This window comes from Chiroxiphia lanceolata, chromosome 13 (genome assembly GCF_009829145.1).
Source record: "Chiroxiphia lanceolata isolate bChiLan1 chromosome 13, bChiLan1.pri, whole genome shotgun sequence".
In the NCBI taxonomy this organism is placed as follows: Eukaryota; Metazoa; Chordata; class Aves; order Passeriformes; family Pipridae; genus Chiroxiphia; species Chiroxiphia lanceolata.
In genome coordinates, this window is record NC_045649.1 from 8,518,356 (window position 1) to 8,539,434 (window position 21,079).

General features: G+C 59.0%; 4 protein-coding genes across 7 annotated transcripts in view; 1 reads left to right on the plus strand and 3 right to left on the minus strand.

Moving 5' to 3' along the window:
• Positions 1-73: 73 nt before the first annotated feature.
• Positions 74-1,282, minus strand: SPATA2L (spermatogenesis associated 2 like). Its single transcript, XM_032701531.1, has one exon. The coding sequence runs from the start codon at positions 1,280-1,282 to the stop codon at positions 74-76; it is 1,209 nt and encodes a 402-aa protein (XP_032557422.1).
• Positions 1,193-6,346, minus strand: VPS9D1 (VPS9 domain containing 1). Its single transcript, XM_032701532.1, is given in 17 exon segments — positions 1,193-1,301; positions 1,724-1,837; positions 2,414-2,518; positions 2,670-2,751; positions 2,826-3,019; positions 3,118-3,247; positions 3,379-3,670; positions 3,672-3,849; positions 3,941-4,026; positions 4,143-4,230; positions 4,309-4,361; positions 4,547-4,609; positions 4,757-4,868; positions 5,149-5,311; positions 5,402-5,494; positions 5,579-5,651; positions 6,230-6,346. Coding segments are annotated over 16 exon segments (1,905 nt in total). The 3' UTR covers positions 1,193-1,301; positions 1,724-1,761.
• Positions 6,347-6,480: 134 nt separating this feature from the next.
• On the plus strand, positions 6,481-14,343 carry ZNF276 (zinc finger protein 276). The gene is made up of 11 exons (XM_032701242.1): positions 6,481-6,634; positions 7,848-8,157; positions 8,271-8,323; positions 8,958-9,458; positions 10,287-10,365; positions 11,462-11,542; positions 11,850-11,960; positions 12,029-12,104; positions 12,468-12,585; positions 12,824-12,923; positions 13,565-14,343. Exons 1-11 carry the CDS (start codon positions 6,481-6,483, stop codon positions 13,848-13,850), a joined length of 1,869 nt encoding a protein of 622 aa, XP_032557133.1. The 3' UTR covers positions 13,851-14,343.
• Positions 14,278-21,079, minus strand: part of FANCA (FA complementation group A) — a 33,065-nt gene continuing 26,263 nt past the window's right edge. For 2 of the 4 annotated variants that reach the window (XM_032701225.1, XM_032701227.1), the window contains 9 exons: positions 20,857-20,916; positions 20,398-20,502; positions 19,661-19,773; positions 18,794-18,935; positions 17,677-17,739; positions 16,379-16,484; positions 15,936-16,011; positions 15,406-15,547; positions 14,809-15,102 (listed from right to left, as the gene is read on the minus strand). In XM_032701225.1, the coding sequence (XP_032557116.1) occupies positions 14,821-15,102; positions 15,406-15,547; positions 15,936-16,011; positions 16,379-16,484; positions 17,677-17,739; positions 18,794-18,935; positions 19,661-19,773; positions 20,398-20,502; positions 20,857-20,916 (1,089 nt within the window). In that variant the 3' untranslated portion in view covers positions 14,809-14,820. Of the gene's footprint in view, positions 14,534-14,808; positions 15,103-15,405; positions 15,548-15,935; positions 16,012-16,378; positions 16,485-17,676; positions 17,740-18,793; positions 18,936-19,660; positions 19,774-20,397; positions 20,503-20,856; positions 20,917-21,079 lie in introns of those variants that run through there. The other 2 variants (XM_032701228.1, XM_032701226.1) reach the window with 2 other exon arrangements.

A 21,079-nucleotide genomic window follows, 5' to 3' on the forward strand; every position in this document is an offset into this window, starting at 1 on the left:
CTGTTCCTGTTCCCTTCCCACTGCAGGGGCCAGGCAGTGGCCATACCCCTCCTGTGCCCTTCCACCAGCAGTATTAGGAGTGGGGTCCAGAGCCGTCGGCCAGCAGCATGTCCAGCTCCGTGCGCTGCAGCCAGAGCCGCTGCTGGCGCTCCCCGCGCAGCTCCTGCCCGTGGTGCCGGCTGCGGCAGGCACGGCCTGTGGCACAGCCCCCTGTGTGCAGCTGCCGGCAGGTGCTGCAGCAGTACGAGGGCAGCGTGCCCCGGCGCAGGCACGAGTGCAGCTGGTAGCAAGGCAGCTCCGGGGCATCCTGGGGGCAATCCTGGGGCTCCCCCAGCACTTGGGGGCTTCTGCTGCCCCCTGCAAACTCCTGCTCCAGGAAGAGGTGAGAGGTGTCTGGCTCAGCACTGCCCACAGGCTCCGGCTCATCGCAGCGTCCCCAGCCCCTCATGGGCACGTCCTGAGGGTCCCTCCACAGTGCTGGGGGGGCTGTGTCCTCACCCCCCATGTCCTCGGGGATGTCCAGTGTGTCCCGGTACAGATCTATGGAGTCAGCAGCTGCCCCACACTGCATCCCCGGGTCCCGCAGCAGCTCCGGGCAGCTCTGCCCGTCTCTGGCCCGGTGCCGTGCCTCCAGCAGCTCCTCGGCACAGGGCTGGCGCGGCTGCAGCTGCAGCGCCAGCTCTCCCAGGATCTCGCACTCCAGCCGGCAGCACAGGAACCCGGCAGCGGCTGCGATCAGCACCGGCCCTGGGGGCGGCCGAGCCACGGCCAGGCGGTGCTGGTCCCGCTGCTCATAGCCCAGGCGGCCCAGACTCCGCAGCAGGTCGGCCTCGGGAAGCACTGGGCGCAGCAGGTGCACGAAGGCGCCGGAGAAGGTCTGCAGGGAAAGCGAGGGCATGGTTGGAGGTGTCAGGAGACCCTGAGAGCATCCCCCCAGCACCGCGGGGCTCACCTGGATGGTGCCAAACTCCCGGCGCCACGGGAAGAGGTAGAGGTTCAGGGCTGCCAGCTCCAGCAGCCGGAAGGCGCCAGCCAGGCCCCGCAGCGCCAGCTCAGGGTCGGGCTGGCCCCGCAGCCCCCGGGCCAGCAGGGCCGGGCCGTCCTCCTGCAGGGCCCCGAGCAGCGCCGGCTCCCGCCGCAGCCGCTGCCGCAGCCGCTCCGCCACCGCGGGGTCCGGGCAGGGCCCGGCGGGGCCGAATTCCTGCTCCAGGCACCGCCGGTACTCCTGGTGGAACTCCTGCCGGAACTCCTGCCCGTACTCCTGCCTATGCTCCTGCCGCATCGCCGAGCCCGCACACATCCTGGGGATACCGCAGCGTGAGACCCCACCCCGCACCCAAACCCCGTGCTCTGGCACCCCAGGGCCCCTGAGACCCCAGACCTTGGGTCCCCACGCCTGTGAGACTCAGAACCTCTGTGACCCCAAACCCTGAAGCCCCGGCACTCAGACCCGTGAGACGCTCCCACCTTGGCATCCCCCCAAACCTGTGAGGACCCCGAGCCAAAGCCTCAGCACCGGGACTCCGGTCCCGTTTCCCCCCGCCACCCCCGGTGTCCTTCCCCGGCCCCAGTCCCCTCCACCTGCCAGTCCCGGCCGCTCCCGTTCCCCTTCCGCGCTCCCCGGCCCGGAACGCGCGAGTCGCCCTTGGCTCCGCCCCCGGGGCGGGGCTGACCAGCGCGACAGCGCCCCCCGCGGCCGGGAGGACCCGGAGACGGTCAGCACCTGCCCGGCGGTGTCGGGGGTCCCCCGCTGCCCCCTCGTCACTGCAGGGACTCCACGTACGACAGGGCGCTCTGCAGGGACGTCAGGCAGTACCCCTCCTCCCCGATCAGGTACCTGCATCCACACCCGCCGCACTGTCACCAACGGGACACCGGGTACCTGGCACCACCAGGACACTGGCACCACCGGGACACTGCCATGGCCACCGCACCCAACACCGTGCCATCATAGCTGGGACACTGCCATGGCTGAGACACCATCACAGCCACCACACCACCATCATGGCCATTGCACTGTCAGCACCACCATGCCATCGTGGCTGGGACACAGCCATGGCCAGGACACTGACACTGCTATCACAATGTCGTGGCCAGGACTCTGCCGTGGTCAGCACACTGCTACAGCCACCATGCCATCACAGCCAGGACACCACCACACCTGGGACATCATTATGGCTGGGATACCATCACAGCCACTGTGCCATCACAGCTGGGGCACTGCTGTGGCCAGGACATCATCACAGCCACCACACCACCATGGCCACCACCCCGCAGCCCTGTGCTCACAAGAGCTGCTGCTCCCACCCATGTTCCCTCCCCACACCTCCCACCCTGGCAGCCCTGTCCTGGGAGGGGTGACAGTGTCCCCAGCCTAGGGGTGCTCGTATGGCCCAGCACCTCCAGCACGTACCCCTCGTGGATGAACTCCTCCAGGGCAGCACACTCGGAGAGCAACTGGGGCAGCCCCGTCTGCAGCACCACATAGGACAGGATGGGCAGCAGGTCGTCTGCCCCACTGGGACAACAGGGATTGTCAACCATGGTGGCAACGGGGACTGGGGCCCCAACACCAGCCACAGAAACTCCCAGCCCCACACGTGCCCCTCTCCCTCTCCCAGCTCTGCCTGGCCATGAGCCTCGCTGCCCCCTGTGCCCCTTGCACTCACATGGCGGCTGAGGCAGGGGTCCGGGTGTCCCGGGCACCACAGTACTCCTCGGCACATTCGCAGATGCCACGCAGGGCTCGCACTGTGGCACAGGGTGGATGCTCAGGGTCATCTGCCAACCCCTGTTCCCCCCACCCCATTTCCACTCCCACTCACCAATGCACTCCAGCTTCCTGCGGGGACAGGTCTCCAGTGGGATGAGCCGTAGGTCCTGCACTGCAGAGGCGTAGGGGGGGCAGCCAGGGGCCGTGGGGAAGAGGCGGGAGGCCAGCCCCATGTCGGCAGGGCTGGCATGCCGGTGCCGCTCCATGCTGAGTGCCAGGGCTGCCTCACGGGGCCGGTGCACAGCCCTGCGGGCACACAGTAAGGGAGGGGCTGCCGGGAGGGGGTGGCATCCCCAGGGATGCAGGCTGGGAGGGCCTGGCATCCCCAGGGTGGGTCATGGTACCTGTAGAGGGCCAGGAGCGGGGCCCAGAGCGGGGGAAAGAAGGCCTCCTCCAGGCAGGCCAGGCACTGGTCCTTGCCAGCGGTGGTACTGAGCCCCTCAAAGGCCAGCAGGGTCAGGGCCAGCAGCCTGTCTGGGGAGGGCAAGTCACGCAGCACACTTGTACCCCCCATCCTGCCCACCCTGCATCCCGAGTCAAAACGGGTTGCAGGAGAGCCCACGGACAGCCCCCATCCTGCCCCCACTCCTTCGGCCGCCCCTCACCAATGGCGTTGTGGATGTCCCTCACAACGCCCTTCAGCAGCTCTGGCAGCACCGTGTCCTGTCCAGGGCCAGCTGGGGGCTCTGTGGGGGCCCAGCCCTCGGGGGATGCCAGGAACCGCTCCAGGTCCTCAAAGGAGCTCTCCCGGGGGGTCTGGGGGGCCCCTGCGGGCCCCAGGGTGCCAGCATCAGCAAGGGGGGTGCTGGACTGGCTGTGCCGCAGCGCGGCCGGGCCGTGCTCAGGCACCGAGAACATGCAGTGCAGGCTGCGGGAGGCGCGGAGCCGGCGACCCCCCTGGCTCAGTAGGCAGGGAGGAGCCCCCTGCGCCCCCCACATCCAGTGACAGGAAGGAGAGGCCCGAGGGGGAGGCGGGGGAGGTGTCAGCAGGGCCCTGGCTGACAGCAGGGTACAGGCGGGCGTACACCGTGCACTGCAGCCGCCGCAGGAGCTGCGAGATCGGGTGCTCGGGGGAGCTGCAGGCAGAGAGGCACGGTGGGTGGAGGGCACTGGCATGTGGCCATGGCCCCCCCACTCTGGGTAGGGCCCTACCCACCCCAGCAGTACCTGAGGAGGCAGGAGAAGAGCCCTGACACCACGGAGAGATCCGCCGGGCTCCGCTTCAGCTGGGCCTTCCACTGCCTGGGCCAGTCCTGGGGAGCGTCCATGGCCGGTTACGGGAGTGGCACGGTCTCCTGCCCCATGGCACGGCCCCCTGTCCCCTGGCACAGGCCCCTGCCCCTTTCAGCAGCCCCCAGCACACACTCACATGGTCCTGCTCGTATTCGAGGATGGCAGCATAGAGCTCTCGCTGCTCCTGCTCCTCAGGGGTGAGGGCCACATTGCTGGAGAACCTCCTGGGACACCCCGGGCTGGTGAGGGCACTGCCAGGCTGTCCCTGGCCCTGGGGTCCCCATGGTGACATCCCCACTCACCGGTTTGCCGCCTCCTGCAGCCTCAGCCGCCGCTCCTCCATCTTGCGCTGCAGCTGGGCCACAGCTGAGTTAAGGGTCTGGAGCCCCCACACCGACAACCTGGGGCTGGATCAGCCCCTCACGTCCCTCTATCCCCCAAGCCAGGACCCCAAAGGTCTGTGAGGGATTGGTGACACTAAGGACAGGGCAGAGGCTCTGCCAGAGCCGGCCCTCAGAGCAATCCCCATGGGAAGGATACAGTCTCCTCCCGGGCCTTGGCAATCACCAGGTTCTCCATCATCTGCCGCTGCAGGGACAGTGTCTGTGGAGCAGGGGAGTGTTGGGAACACACACCCCGCCACATCCCACAGTGGGGAGCAGGGGGTCCCCCAGGCACTGCAGACACACTCTCCCTGCCAGCTCTGTCCAGCTCCATCTGCTCCCAGCCCCTCCTCAGCCCCCTACTTGCCAGGGATGTTTTCTGCAGGGCCTGGCTGGGGTTCAGCCGTGCCACCCGTGCCTCATAGGCCGCCTTCAGCTTCTGGTTCTGCAGAGAGGCCTCTTCCAGCGGGGTCAGCTCCCTGTGGGAATGGCCTCAGCACCCACCGCAGGGCATGGGACACATCAGGGTCCCAGCCCACCCCACAGCCTCCTAGGCATGTGTAGGGCAGTCACCAGTCCTTGTGTCCCAGCCCACGCCATCTCCCTATGTCCCATCCCTCTGTGTCCAAGCCCCTGGGTCCCACCCTGTGTCCCAACACCCCCTGTCCCAGCCCCCCGTGTCTGAGCCCCCCATGTCCCACCCCATGTCTCAGCCCACACCACCCTCCCTGTCCCACCCCCCTGTTCCACCCCCCGTACTTCCGAGCGCTCTGTGCCTCTGCAATCTGCAGCTTCTGGAAGATCTCCGGGGGCAGGAAGGGCGAGAGCTTCCCCCCCTCGTCTGAGCAGACCCGGCGGTGCCTGGGCAGGGGGGCAGGGCCCCCTCCCCGCTCCTGCACAGCCGGTTTCACCTGGGCTTTCCCTGGGGAGGGGGACAGGACAGGTCAGCTGTGCCCCTGTCCTGAGGGAGACCCAGCTCCCCAAAATAGGACCCCCCCACCGCATCACTCACCCAGCACCACTGCAATAGATTTGACCCTCTCCAGGCACTGCTCTGCCAGCTTCAGCAACTTCGGGGTGTCAGGTGTGACCCCCTCACTGCTCTCTGTGGGGAGGGGAGTGTCGGGGTCCCACTCACTGACCCCCTCTGGTTTGGGGGAGGGCTGGGGGGTCGGGGGTCCTGCCCTACCTGTCCCCACCGCCTCCTCCTGCAGGGCCTGCATGATGAGGGTGATGCTCTTCAGGTACTCCATGTAGGCCTCCTACAAAGTGAGGGCTCAGCTGGAACCCCCGGGACCACCCCGGGACTCCCCCAGGACCCCCGGCCCTGCTGGCAGCAGGGAGGTGTCCGGGGGGGCACCCGTGAGACCCTCACCACCCGGATCGGGCCCTCCCCGGGGATGTCGGGGCTCCGGGAGGGGCGGGGGGCAGCCCAGGGATCTCCAGACCCCGCAGCCTGTCCGGGGGTGGGGGGAGCTCGGGGCACTCCATGGCCTCCGGGGGACTCCAGGGCCGAGGCGGTCAAACGGGAGGCTGGGGGAGCCCGAGAATGCGGGAGGAGCCCGCGGATGCGGAGACACACCGGGGATGCGAGACGAGCACCGGGGTGAACCCCGGGGATGCGGGGCGTGACCGGGGATGTGGGGGGAGACCGGGGATGCAGCTCCAGGGATGCGTGGGGAGCCCGGGGGTGCAGGAGGAGCCGCAGGGTGCGGGTGAGCCCGGAGAGGTGGGGGGTGAGGCCGGGGATGACCCCCGGAGGTGCGGGAGGATCCTGGGGGCGCAGCCCCGGGGGTGCAGCCGAGCCCGGGGGTCCCTCCCCGCCCGTCCCCGCGCTCACCCGTGTCCGCCCGGCGCTGTCCATGCCCAGGGCCCCGCTGGCCGTCCTCATGGCGCCCTGCAGCCCGCGGCCCCCCCGGCCCGGCGCGGGCCCCTCGCCGCCCCCCGGCGCGGCCATGGCCGCGGGGCCACCCGGAACGGCGCGCTGGGGCCGCGGGCGCGCCCGGAGTGCTGTGGGACGGACCGCGCGGCGGGTCCCCCCGTCCGGCGGGGGCGCTGCGGGCGGGCGGAGCCCCGGGCCCGGCGGGGACGATGAAGCGCGATCGGCGCGGGCGGTTCCTGGCGGCCCCGGGCGGCCCCCGGGCCCCCCCCGCGCCCCGCCGAGCCCCCGGCACCGCCGCCCGCGGCGCCGAGCCCGCCGCACCCCCCGAGCCACCCGCGGCCGCCGCCTGCGCCCCGGAGGCAGGTGAGGCCCGGGCGCGGGGAGCGGGGCGGGGGTAGCGGGGACACGGCCGGCGCCGCTGCCCCGGGGCCGGAGCGGCTGCGGGGCCTCCGTCGGGACCAGCCGCGTACCGGGGCGGACTGCGGGGTCCGCGGGGTCCGGGCACGGGCGAGCCCTCGGTGTGGCGGGGCTGCCCCCGCACCGCCGGGGCAGACCCCCGGCCCCGGGGCGCGGTGCCGAGCGCGCGGCGGGGTAGAATTTGCCTGTTTGTGCGGAATTTCTTCTCCTATGAAGCACCGAGGGTGCTGGTGCCGGTAACGACGAGGTAAGGAGGGGTTCGGCAGACGGGGAGGATGAGCGGGGGAACCCCCCGCCATCCCGGAGGACACGGCCGCTGCCTGCCCTGGTTTAGGGACCCTCTTGCCATCCCGGTTTATGGGCGACCGGCACCCTCCCGCCATCCCAGTTTGGGGTTTGGGGGTGACCAGGACCCTCCCGCCACCCCGGTTTGGGGATGGCCGATATCCGGGCACATTGCGGCTGGGGCAGGAGATAACTGGGATCTCAAACGGCTCCGCTGGGTGTCTGAGTTGGATCAGGGCCGGAAGGAGGCTGTGCCGGGGGTTTTCCTTGTGCTGGCAGACAGTCGGGGTGCAGCGGAGGAATGGAGAGTATTCCACAGGATGGAAATGCCACAGGTCACTGCACTGGAAGACACTTTGCATCCTGCCCCGCTGCTCTGGATCAAGAGCTGCGTGTCCCCGGCTCCAGGGCACTATCCAGGGGCTGAGGAACGGGACAGCCAGTGCTGGGATGGCCGAGGGACAGGACACCGGCTGTAAATATTTGGGAGATAAACACCAGGAAAGGGGAAGAACTGCTGAAACCGAGGAATGGCATTGGCAGAGCCCCAGGAACACCACAGGGAGGAGGAGGCTCCTCTGCTAGGACACTGGGGCCAGAAAGGCTGATTTTGGGTCAGCTGGTGTGGGAAGGGTCAGGGGGAAAGGTCTCTTCCTACTTGGATTTTCCATGCTTTGCTGAAGGCAGGGCTTTGGAAGCAGCAGGGTGAGGGGAAGGGGAACATCCCACCTGTGTGGGTGCTGTCATCCAGCAGAGATGAGGGGAAGGGGAACATCCCAGGTGTGTCAGTTCTGTCACCCAGCAGAGATGAGGGGAAGGGGGACATCCTGGGTGTATCGGTGCTGTCCCCCAGCAGTTCGGTCCCTCTCGGCAGGAATCGGCAGAGCCCTGAGCACCGGGTACTGTCGCCTGTGCCACGGGAAGTTCTCCTCCAGGAGCCTGCGCAATGCCTTTGGGAAGGTGCCCGTGGTGGGGGAGAACTCGGAGAAGCAGCGGCGCGTGGACCAGGTGTTCTTCACCGACTTCCAGCGGCTGGTGGGGGTGGCGGTGCGGCAGGACCCGGCGCTGCCACAGTTCGTCTGCAAGAAATGCCATGCCCAGTTCTACAAGTGCCGCAGCGTCCTCCGCACCTTCATCCAGAGGGTGAACGCCTCGCCCACGGGCCATGCCAGGTCCAAAGGAAAGTAGGTGGCCTTTCCCCTGTCCCAGGAGCAGCGCGGTGCTGCGTGGTGCTGCGTGGTGCCACGTGGTCCCTCCATGACCCCCCAGCCCCACTGTGCTGCTCTGGTTTTTGCAGGAGCGGCGCAGCCCTGGCACAGCCGGGCACGGAAGGAGGTGCCTCCTGCCTGGGTGAGTGCCTGCTCCTGGAGCTGCTCCCCTTTTCCTTCTGCCATGCCACCAGCTGGGGTTGATGGGTGATGGGGAATGACTATGTGCAGCGCAGGTCTGGTGTCCTTTGACATGGCTGGTTATGGTTCCCCTTCTTCCCTCTGGCCTCCTGGGAGGATCCTCACCTTCCCAAACTGAGCCAAACAGGCACAAGCTCACCTGGGTGTGCAAAGAGCAGGTGGAGCGGGTTTGGGTGGCAGTGCCAGGCCTGTTCCAGCCACTGTTGGACACCAGGGACAATCAGAAATGTACTTTCAGCTGTGAAGTGAAAGATGGAGGGAGGTAGTGGAGTCACCATCCCTGGAGGTCTTTAAGTAAAGACTGGACATGGCACTCAGTGCTCTGGTCTGGTTGACAAGGTGATGATGGGTCACAGGTTGGACTCAATGATCCTAAAGGTCTTTTCCAATCTCATTGATCCTGCCAGGTGCAGGATCTGCCTCACTCCAGCCCACCTGGGTGCAGCCCCTTAGAGTGTCTCCCACGTGCCTTCTGGGGCAGCTCCGGGGGGAACAGTTCCACATCCCTGTCCCCTCTGTGTCCCCTGCTGCCAATCGCTGTCCAGGCCTGACTGTGCTGCCTCTGTCCTGCACAGTTGACCTGATCACGTCCAGCCCGCAGTGCCTGCACAGCCTGGTGACATGGGCGCACACTCACGCCGGGAGCTGCCCCTCGGTGCCCGGCCTGCGGAGTGTCCTGTCTTCCGAGTACTGCGGCATCATCCGCGCTGTGTGGGGCTGTGGGGACGGCCACGACTACATCATGGACACGGCCTCGGACTGCAGCACTGTGCTGGTGGACAACGCCCTGGCTGTCAAACGCGAGTGGAGCAAGGGCACGGCACAACAGCGCTTGACTGACAACGGGGCTGGAGCAGACAATGCCGAGGCTGTTCCTGCTCCCAAAGCCCAGCATGCTCCAGTAAGGACAGCTCCTTGCCAGCAGCCCGCGAACAAAGGGACCACGGCAGTGCCACTGGATGTGGAGGACGAGGCACTGCAGGACAGGGATCCATCTCGCTCGGAGCTGGACAGCACAGCCTCTGTGCGGGAGGAGGCCCTGCCACAGCCTGTGTCCCCGCTGAGCACTGCCACAGGTAAGGGATTTGCCTCCTGATCTCCCTCCTGGCTTCTGGGAAAGGGAAGGGAGCTGGAGATGTGGCCCAGAGAGTGATGGGGGGTGGACCCCCTTCTTGGAGACTGCTGCTCCTCAGGGAGGACGCAGATTCATCTGGGAAGTGCTGACTGCCTGGAGAATTTGCTCCAACTAGGGATGGGTAGGCTGAGTGTTGCAGAAGGGACAGGGTAACACAGGGTCATACTCCTCTCCCCATCTGCTGCTCCCCCTCTGATGCTGCCATGCTCTTCCCAGGGACACAGCGTGTAGCAGTTGCTGGTTCTCCAGCACCACCTTTGCCAGATGTTTCTTTTTGCCAAACCCCAGGAGCCCCTTCTGTCCCCAAAGGAAAACTTCTAGGTGGGCTTGGACTGAGTGAACATGGGTTTGCTGCTGAACTGCCACAAAAACCACTTTCATAAGTGAGGAATTAACACCTATTTTGAGTTCCAGAAGTGGGGCTGGGTTTAGCTCCAGTATCCACAGGAGATGTCTGCTGCTGGACACAGGAATGGTAGCTGGGACTTGCTTGAGGACGAGTCTTTCAATTATGGGTGTCACAGGGGGAACCAAAAGCTGCTCCTGGGAGCTGCAGGGCCAAGGCTGTCCTGTCCCAGAGTGCTTGGAGAGCCATCTCTGAGCACACAGACATAGTCTGGTTTAAACAATCATTGATTTGTCATGGAGCATGTGTTTCCTTCCTGTGGTGTGACCACGCCGAGCACACCCAGAGCAGTTGGTTCCTCCTCGGCAGCCGTGGCTCTGCTGCTTTTCCTTGTAACGCACCATGTTCTCCTTCATTCCCTAGGACAGTTGAGTGGGAAGCAGGTTCTGTCTGCAACGTCGGATGAGCGGGTAAAAGACGAGTTCAGTGACCTTTCTGAGGGGTGAGAGAAGAGTGGGTTTAAAATAGCCTAAATGTCTTCTTTGCCAGTGTGAACTGCCCCAACTCGCAGAGCTCTTTCTCCACCAGCGCCCCGGCCCTGGCGGCCCCTCAGAACCGGTGCCGGAGTGGCAGCTCTGCCACGGCCGCCATGGGGCTCCTGGCACTGAGGCTCTAAGCTCCCCTCCTCTGCTGGTAGGGGTTTGCACACACGTGTGCTTTGTGTTTGGTGGCTGCTTCCAGCAGTCCTGGCCCTGTTTCATCCCCTCTCTGATCTGGAGAAGAAGCCGTGCCGGGGGCTCACTTGGTCCGTATGGCACTGCTCCAGCCCCTCAGCCTCGGAGCAATTCCCATCGTGGCTGGGGCTGCGGGAGAGCAGTGGGAGCTGGAATGCAGGCACGGGGTGGCACGTGGAGAAACCGCCCCGTTTGCTCCCGGGGAGAGCGATTAACTGGGAAGTGAGAGCGGGAGGGAGCTTGGCAGCTCCACAGTCCGTGTGAGCAAAGATTTGGCTCAATCCTTCCAACACAAGTATTTGGAGTGGGGCTGTAAATACACCAATCCAGGCGTTCCAAAGGGCCAAGTGCAGAGTGATTCCAGCTGAACTATCAGCTGTCACATTAAAAGTGCCACAACAGTTTATTGCCTCTTTCCTGGCTTTGGGAATTAATTGCTTTTTCCATGGCCTAAAACGTAAACGAAGGAAAAAGAAAAACCCAAACCCACGTGGCTGCTACATTTGAGGGAACATGGAATGACCTGCAGCTTCATTAACCTGTGCCAGACAATTATGTGACATTCTTGCTCCACAAAATTCCTTCTCCCAGTAGAGGAAGCGGAGCCACATCCCTCACCCATGAATAGATCCTTTCAGTAACAGCCATTTTTTTGTTCTCCTGACAGTGGTTCGATTATTCTTGCAGAGATGTAGTCCTAAAAGGACCTGATTTGGGTCTTTGCTCTCTTGGGGAGAGGCCGGGGAGGACACAGAGTGGCTGCCATGCCCCACGGTGGGGATGGATATGCTGGGAACAGGGAACTGCTGGTGCCCAAGGGCCATCCAGGTGCTGTGTGGGTAAAGGGTTTCTTCTGTCTCTCAGGGATTTCCTGAGTGATGATGAAAGCGAGAAGAGAAACGTGCAATCCTCAGATGACTCCTTTGAGCCTTACCCCGACAAGAAGTAAGGGGCTCTTGGGGTAGGGTGGGGGGGCTGGTGCTCATCCCTGCAGGGCCAGCACATCATTCCTTATGGCTTTGTTCCCTACACATTCCTATGGGGTCACAGCGGTGCCCCCAAACCCTACATCAGGCTGAAGCTGGGCCACATCCCTGATCCCCAGGCCCAGCACAGCCATAGCCTGGCTCGTGTACCTGGGGCTGTGTGTGCTTCTGCTTTGCCAGGTTAAGCATCAACCTGGGGGACACTTGGGTGGGAGGACTAAAATCAAGATCAAGTCTTAAACCACTGTCCTGATTCCTTTTTGGAGGGTTTCTGGCAAGAAGAGCGACAGCAAAGAAGCAAAGAAAGTGGAAGAGCCCAAAATAAGGAAGAAGCCAGGGCCTAAGCCAGGCTGGAAAAAAAAAATCAAATGTGAACGGTAAGGAGGCTCTGGGAGGCTGGGCCCCAGCCCCATGCCTGCACTGCCTCACACAGCTCTGCTTCCAGGGAGGAGCTGCCCACCATCTACAAGTGTCCTTACCAGGGCTGCACCGCTGTCTACAGAGGGGCCGATGGCATGAAGGTGAGCTGGGGTCGGCTCCCATCCCAAACCAGTAGCTTCAGTACTATGGAGTCACTTCCATGTGAGCAGAGGATCCCCAATGGGTTTAATTCCCTGCCTTGCTCTGTGAGAGGCAATGAGTCACTAAAAGCAACCAGCTGGAAATCCCAGCCTCTTCCAGTCTGCTCTGCCTCTCCCTGCTCCTCCTGTCTTGGTAGGCTGCCATTGGTTCACAGTAGCCCTTGGAACAGATTCCGCTGTGTCTGGTTAAAGCCCCTGCTGCCAGGGGTAGATTGGGATGCAAATCCTGGTTTTTCATATAGTGGTCTCTGTTTCTGGGGATCCAAGCTTTTCCCTGTCAGAAGCTGTGTCCTTGCTTTGCAGAAACACATCAAGGAGCACCACGAAGAGGTGCGGGAGAGGCCCTGTCCTCACCCGGGCTGCAACAAGGTGTTCATGATCGACAGGTACCTCCAGCGGCACGTCAAGCTCATCCACACAGGTGTGTTCCAGCAGAGGACAGGGCACAAACACCCAACGCCTCGTGGCACAAAGATTAGAGGTGCCATGGGAGGACTCTGGGAGGGGGCAGGACTGCCTGTAAACCTGGAACAACCCCTCACGTGGGGGATGCAAGGCAGGGGAGGAATTTAGACTCCAGCAGGGAGTGTGGGCAGCTGCGTGTGCGGTGCATGTTCCAGGAATTGGCAGATTCCATGACTCTCCTGTTCCCCTTGCAGAGGTACGGAACTATATCTGTGATGAGTGTGGGCAGACCTTCAAGCAACGCAAACACCTCTCAGTCCATCAGATGCGGCACTCGGGAGCGAAGCCCCTGCAGTAAGTGATTCCAGCCCTCCCCTCACAGCAAGGGGATCAGAGGGATCAGTCACTGTCCCTCTGGCACAGGAATTCTGGGGTACAAATGCTGCCTGTAGCTGGCAGCGTCCTGGTTGAATTGCTTTAAATGGAATAAATGAGGAGAGGGATGGAACACCTCTCCTATGAGGAAAGGCTGAGAGAGCTGGGGAATATTTGGCCTGGAGAAGAGAAAGCTCCAGAGAGAACTTAAAGCCCCTTCCAGGGCCTAAAGGGGCTCCAAGAGAGCTAGAGAGGGACTTTGGACAAGGGCCTCGAGGAACAGGACAGTGGGGAATGACTTCCCACTGCTAGAGGAAACATTCTGCCCTGGGAAGGGGGAAGGCCCTGGCACAGGTTGCCCAGAGAAGCTGTGGCTGCCCCATCCCTGGGAGTGTTCAAGGCCAGGTTGGATGGGGCTTGGAACAACCTGGTCTAGTGGAGGGTGTCCCTGGCCATGGCAGGGGGTGGGACAAGATAAGCTTTAAGGTCCCTTCCCACCCAAACCATTCCAGGATTCTGCGATTCAGCAAAATGTCCATCCCCAACACCTGCTCCAGCTCCAGAGGTCTCCCTGGCTGAGTGAGTCAGGGTCAGATGCTGAGCCCCCTTTTGCCCTGCAGGTGTGAGATCTGTGGGTTCCAGTGCCGCCAGCGCGCGTCCCTCAAGTACCACATGACCAAACACAAAGCCGAGGCGGAGCTGGAGTTCGCCTGTGACCAGTGCGGGAAGCGCTTTGAGAAGGCCCACAACCTTAACGTCCACATGTCCATGGTGCACCCTCTGACACAGACTCAGGACAAAGCCAAGCCACTGGAGCCAGAGCCCATCCTCCTCCTCACTACTTCAGGGACTCCGGAGAACCAGGTGGTGAAGCCAGAAGTGACTGTGCAGCAGGAACCCACCTGAGAGGGACGGGGCTCCATTCCCAGCCTAGCCCCGTAGAAACCGTATGGCAGAGTGGAGATTTAAATCTACGTTTTAGTCTCCCAGAGAACTCCATGGAATTAGCTTCAGCTTGCTCAGAAAAGGCTTGTTCTCATGCTGTGATTTCCATGCTCACGTCTGATTCAGCAGTGTTGTACTAAGAGTGTCTAATCCCAGGGGAAGGGACATCGGCAGCACCCCCTTCATGTCCCCATCCCCACGCACACATAGAAACCAAGTTGGCCTCAACTGTTCCCTGCCTGCACAGAGGTGCCCTCGGGGCCTCGAGGGGGACAGAGGACAGTGGGACAACTTTAAGCAGACATTTTGTTTTGGGGAAAAAAAAACAAAACACCATAATTATGATTCCCAAAGCAAGTCTAAACTGAAATTTGTAACCTACTTTTTATTGTAACAAGAGCTTCATGGTTACGCTTGTAATAAATTATTTACAAAGTAATTTGAAAAAAAAAAAGGCCCAGGTGAGAAAGGTGGCACCTGGTGTGCCCTGGCAGGTGTGGTTGGGGTGTTGTGCTGTGCCAGTGTCTGCCCCTTGCTCAGAACAGTTCCAGCTCTTCCTCCAGCTCCATAGCCACAGCAGGCCTGGAGAAGTGCAGGAGAGTGGCTCCCAGCTCTGGGTCAAGTTCCTCACAGATGGCCAGGAGCTGGGGAGAGGGCAAGGAGCCAGTTTAGACCTCATGCTTCCTCACAGCCAGTTCCAGTAACACCTCAGCATTTTGCTGCCTCTTGGCCAAGCAGAAGCAGAGGAGGGGGAAATTTCAGCACCTGCCCTTGGCTGTATTTGATGTTTCCCTCGGAGACCTAATGGGAATGGCCACGTGAGGGCAGGATTTGTGGGAGTGGTGGAGGACATGGCCATGGCACTGGCTGAGCAGCAGGTGTCCTCCCGCACCCAAGCAAGTTAGGGAAGCACGGAGCACTCCCAGGCACGTTAGGGAAGCAGAAAACACTCCCAGGCCAGGCACGTTAGGGAAGCATGGAGCTTGGCACAGTCAAATCCGCAGCACCAGTGCAGGATCAGTGCCCCAGGAAGGCTGTGCAGGCAGCAGCAGCAGCACTCCCAGCTCCCACACACTGGGAGAAAAGGAAAAACATCTGAACGTACCTGCTGTATGTTCCCAAAGCTCTGGGTGAGGCACTGTGGGATGGCTTCCATCAGGAACCGCCGGGCCACAGAGATCACCTCCAAGGGATCCTGCACAACACAAGAGGACTAAAGAATAGAATCTGTTACAGGAGGTTTTAAGCTGAAAAAGGGTAGATTTAGATTGAGTATTAAGAAACTCTTCCCTGTGAGGGTGATGAGGCCCTGGCACAGGTTGCCCAGAGAAGCTGTGCCTGCCCCATCCCTGGAAGTGTTCAAGGCCAGGTTGGATGGGACTTGAAACAACCTGGTCTAGTGGTAGGTGTCTCTGCCCCTGGAAGGGGGTGCAACAAGATGGGCTTTGAGGTCCCTTCCCACCCAAACCATTCCAGGATTCTGTATTAAAAAAAAGAGAGTCCAAGCTTCACTCACACGCTCTGTGGGGTCTTGATCAGACTGTGGCAGGACCTCCCCTTCCACAAAGAGCTGTAGCAGCTGGATGTACAAGTCGAGTGCCACGAGGAGGAAGGTTGGCTCTCGCCGGAGGAGCTCCCGGGGGAAGCGAGGGGTGAGGCTGGAGGAGTCACACACAGGCTCTGTTAGCTCTGCTTCCATAGGAGACACACACAGGCACAAGGCAAACACAGCTGCTGCCCTGCCTGTGTCTGGTTTACAAGTCCCATTGTGTGTAGGGCTACCCCAGGAAGAGAAGGCAGCCAGGACAGTTTGGAGCACAATGCTGAAGGGAAACTTCTGGAAAAGTTCTTTAGCAAAAGATATGGGGCTCATTAAACACCAATCCTGCCCTGATCGGGTGTTCTCTCCTGCACATCTCAGGTAAGAGGTAAATATGTGCTCACGGCCAGGCCAGTAGTGCTATCACCTGCATGCCAGCTACTGTAGGTGCAAACCATCCCCCACATCCCCCCTCAGACCTCCTGTCCAGCCCAGCAGGACTTTACCTGTAGAATGCCACAGGCAGGAGGCGGATGTGACAGTCTGAGGCTGCGTCGCGCAGGACATAGTATTTCCCAGAGCCTGGAAGGACAGAGAGAGGCACTGAGCACCTTCTGTGGCCTCACCTTCCATACTTCTAGAGCAGCACAGGGCCTGCACCATTTCCTTTCAGCCCACAATAAATACTGGTGCTTGGGAGTGGTGACCAGCAAGAGAAGCAAGTTGTCCCCTCAGGTTTTCTCTATCAGGAGGAACAAAACCAAGTTCAGTCATTCCTGATCATCAGCTGGGTCTCCATATGCTGCAGTAGAAACAGGATTCTTTTCTTAGCTTTTACTCAAGTATTTTTTGTGCTGCTTCCTCTCACAGCTACACTCTAACCCAAGCAATGGGCTCACCTGGCCAGTACCAAACCTCACCCTTCCACCCCCTGGGGGACAGGACTCACCTTGCTCTGCTGAATGGAAGAGAAGTGTCCAGGATGTGCCTCTCTCTTCTAGGCACTGCAAGATCTCCAGGGACCATTCCAGAGATGTCTGAAAATCCACTCCTTCCTGGGTGTCAGAAAGGAGAAGTCATTTGTCTTGGGCTTTAGTTGCATCAAAGCAGAGGAACCTTCACAAGACTGTACATGAAGTGCTCTGTTAAAGGACATTAAATATTTAGCCCAAGTCATTCTCCTTACTTGGCAGCCTGGATTCCCCCAGGGAATTGGGCAGTGGAGCAAGGCAGTGCCTCTATCACTACACCAGGCTACCACAGGGCTCAGCTAAGAAGCATTTGTGAGAGAGGGGGAAGCAGCATCATGGAATGGTTTAGGTTGGAAAGGACCTTAAATATCATCCAGTTCCGGGCCCCTGCCATGGGCAGGGACACCTTCCACTAGACCAGGTTGCTCCAAGTCCCATCCAACCTGGATCAATCAACAATCCACTTCACATCCTGCTCCCACCCCACCACGCTCCCCGGAGCAGGTTTTGTCCCCTCTAACCTTTCTAGTGACAACATGTTTTGGGATTATTGTGGGGTTTTTTTTTCATTACTCATTTTACTTGGATTAACCTCCCAGCTCTGTCTGCTCAAGATGTTTCTCTCCTCCCCAGCTCTTCCTCCAGACTCTCCCACAGGCAGACTGAGACCAAATGGTTATTTTTGCCTTGAATCTGCTCCCTGATCCAATCTGTGAGGTGACTCCACAAATGGTTGCACTTCAAAGCTGAGGTGACAGCAAAGGGACAGAAACAAGCCTTCACAGGCAAGAGGATGCTCAGGGCAGACAGCAGCTGGAAGTAGCCTGTCATCTTTGCTCCTCCACTTAATAGCATTAAATCATTTGGAAAGTAATGTTCCTCCTTGCTGGGGACCCCTTCTCCCATGAAGTACCACATTCCAGCCTGAGGAAAAACATCATCTGACAGATGTGAAATGCTGCATAAAAGCCTAGAGAGATATGAGGTTCCTGCGCTACCTGGGAGGTGTAAGGTCTGAACAGGAAACTGCAAGTAGTAAATCATTCAGGAAGAGAAATAAAATTAGTGAAAGGGGAGATAGCGTCAGCTAGAGGAAAACACATGTTTAATCTGATGGGCACAGAAGGGCTTTCAGCAGGCTTGTCTGGGGTGTTGCTGATCCCTTCCTCCTGGCAGAACAAGCTCCCAGCCTTCCCAGTGCTTCCAAAGCAGTTTTGGGCAGCAAACCAAACTGATCAGACACATACCATGGGAATTCCCTTGGGGCTGAACTTACCTTTGGTGCTATTTTGGCTGAGATGAGATCCAGGAGTGAGAAGAACAGCAGGGAAACAAGGAGCTGCAAGGAAAGGAGGTGCCTGTTAGTTGTACCTGCAGTGGTGACTCAGAACTTGGCCTTTCCAATCAGGGAATAACATTTCACCAGGTACATTCCCAGGCTGGACCTTGATGGACTACAAGCACAGTGTGTTTGACCTGCTGGGACCCCAATTACCCTCAGCCATTCCAGTTCTTGCTCACCCTGGGCACTCTCCAGGATTTTGGGGGTGAAAGCTGCTGTTACTTCCTGTGTACTAAATGCTGATATCACCTCAATGACAACAGTTTCTGGCTTCAGACCAGTACAAACAGTGGAGGAGTCAATCTCACAGGAAGAGGAGCTACTGTTGTAACTGCTGCCGGGAGCAATAAACCCCCAGAGTAAACATGAGGCCCAGGTTCTGCTTCAGCACTGTTACCTGTGAACCTCTTGACATAGGGACTGTGCCCTAACCCTGACTTTTTCCTGGAAAATCAACAGACAGGACTGCTTGGCAGCAGCCTGGCTTCCTTCTCAGCAGAACCCTTCAGAGAATTCCCCTCCACTGAGGGTATTGAGCATGGTGAAAGGCAGAGGCATTTCCTGGACCCTCGGGAAATCTGTCCCTGGGATTCCCAGCACAATTTCCCAGAGCTCTTAAAATGCCTGCACTGCTGTCTCACAAACTTCCTGCATCTCCTTAACCTTCCAGCCAAGTTGCCTGAGCTAAAATCCACAGGGACTGCTCTGTTGCTAGAGGGAGAGGGATCCTGGCACAGCATAGATCAAGCTCTCAGCTTCTGCAGGGCCCTCTCCAGCTTCAGTTTTTAATGCCACTGTTGAATAGCCCTCCCTGACTTCAGAGGAGCCAGAGTCTGAGTTAAAAGTTTAAGCTTTGCACAACTTTGCCTTTAGGATAAGAATTTACCAACTGGTAATTTCAGTCACCTTTCATCAATTAACCACCACAATATTTCCCAACAGGGATTACCAGGGATACAGCACTATCTCAGGACAACTTTTCTCAAAGACCACCTATTTCTAGTTTTTGGGTGTTGGGAAGAGCAGACACATAAAATGCACCCAGCCTTGCCTGCTCTGCATCAGTCCCCAGCCTCTCCAGTGCCTCTCTCCCTCGTCCACGTGGTGACTGCTGTAGGATGGCACTGTGGAGGAAGGCAGCCAAGAGCCAGGGAGGGTCAGAGAGAGGGAAAACAGCTCCTGAAGAAAGGAATCTGAAAAACCAAACAAGCATGTTATGGGTTTAGAGGGAAAAAAGGGGAAAAAATACAGCTGTGAATGAGGAGGAAATCGGGGACTTGGGCAAAGATGCAAGTTTGTGACTGAGACCAAAAAAATAAATTATCCTCTGCATTTTTTTCCCTGCAGTTGGATGTTACATGGAGACAGTGTAAGAAAAAAAAAACAAGTCTAGTATCAGGCAGAAGAATTCCCAAATCTCTTTTATCAGCAGTTGGACAGGTAGTTAACTCTACACTACAGAAGCATGTGATTATCACCTGCCATAACCTGCAAGGAGATTCTTACATCAATTCCCAGCTTTTGGAGAAAAGCTGCAGGGTGCTGACATACAGCATAAGGACAGGTAAAGAGGGAAGTGAACAGTCAGTCAGCAGCTTCAGGAGCCCAGATTCCCCAAATCCAGGGAGCAAAGGGTGTGGCAGCTCCAGGGAATAACACTGTGCTAAGGCTTTGTCTAACCAGGACTCTGCCTTCCAGCCTCTTCTACAGAGATTCCCTTTTCCTTATGAGGAAGCACTCTGACCCACATTACACACAGGGCCAGACTAAATAATTATAACGACCCATTTTGAGTTTAAACCCTACAAAAGAGTCTGCGTAGAGCTGTCCTGCAAGGCTCAGCCCACATCAGCATTCCAGGGCTCCCGGGGCTGGTCCTTCCAGGACAGCAGCTCCACACTCCATCCCTCACACACACCTGGTACCTGAGGACTGCCAGCCTCTCAGTCTGTCCAGCTCTTCTGCAAGTGGAGCCCCAAAGAGTCTCTTCCACTGAGAGCAAAGTACTGGCTCCAGCCTTGGCCACCACAGCTGGGGACAAAGATGGAAACCAGCAGCATTAGTGGTGGGGTGCTCAGTGGTTGGTTGCAGGCAGGTACAGCCAGGTACTCAAAGAAAGGGGTTTTTATCCCCTCTCCTTAATGAAAAAGTCCAAGCTGTGCATAAACACATCAGAAATTTCACATCCTGGAAATGCAGAGGGTCATTTGTGACCATGTTCATACCACAGTGCCCTGGAACTCCTTTAGCAGGACCAGTCAGAATGAAAGAACAGTTCCACAGGGGTGATGTCCACACTCACCACATGCAACAAAATGTGTATCCCCATGTAAAATAGCACACAAGGAGTTACACACAGGACAGAGAAAAAAACCTGGGCATTTTAGTTGCTTGGGATGTAACAACCAGCCCCCAATAGTGCATCAGAGACCAAGGCAAGCCTCCCAGCTCCCTGGTCTGAAACAGCCCCTGTGGCAACACACAGGGAGCCCAGAGCTGGGTTCAGCAACACCAAGGGCTCAAAAACAACCTGGAATTTTCCTAAGGCATTAAGAGTTTCTGTTAAATGTTACACACTTAAATAACACTTAAAACAAGTGCTCTGAACTGGTGCTGAATTTCTCCCAGCACTCTTCAGCCAAAGTGAGAAGTTACCGCTGCAGAGAGGAGCACCAGGGGACATTTGGTTTGACAGGCTGTTAGAGCATCGTTGACCCCCTCTGCTGCCTCCTCACAGTCCAAGCTGGCATTGAGCAGGCCCTGGAAGAGGATAAATGACAGGATGACTCCACACATACTTCTCTGCTGCTTCAAGTCCCTTACTGAGCCATGTGAAGTAATCAGAGATAACTGTAGGGGTCAGCATGGCACAGCAAAAGAAACACGTGCTCAACAGCTCCTTCCCCCACCAGCTTTACTGCATTGTATTAAAATTCACCTATATCACTACTTCCTCCTGCCACCTCTCCTCATTTTCCTGGATTACTGCTCTTCTTGGAATTACACTAGGAGTTCTCAAAACAAAGGTACAAAGGGCACACCTCGTGTATCAGGTGTCCTGGGAAGGGAAGCTCTGAGCAGAGACAGTGAGGCAGTGACAAAAGCAGCAGTTACCCTGAAGAAGTGAGCTGTGATGTCGTAGGAGAGCGCGTACCCTCTGGAACAGACATTTTTCTGCAGGAAGACAAGGAAAGGGAAACAAAAAAAAAAATAATTCCTTCCCTTTGGAATATGATTTTCTTAGAGCATTTTGAGTGTCTGGCAGAACAGGGCTCAGAAAGCACAGATCACCCTGTAAATCCTGATGGCAGAAACGTGGTTTCTATATAAAGCAACC

Excerpts from the sequence above, each read along its gene's own strand:
- SPATA2L (XM_032701531.1), bottom strand. The coding sequence starts at position 1,282 with ATGCGGCAGGAGCATAGGCAGGAGTACGGGCAGGAGTTCCGGCAGGAG.
- ZNF276 (XM_032701242.1), top strand. The coding sequence starts at position 6,481 with ATGAAGCGCGATCGGCGCGGGCGGTTCCTGGCGGCCCCGGGCGGCCCC. Across the intron at positions 11,543-11,849 it reads GAGCCTTACCCCGACAAGAA|GGTTTCTGGCAAGAAGAGCG; the intron begins GTAAGGGGCTCT and ends TCCTTTTTGGAG. Across the intron at positions 12,105-12,467 it reads GAGGGGCCGATGGCATGAAG|AAACACATCAAGGAGCACCA; the intron begins GTGAGCTGGGGT and ends CTTGCTTTGCAG.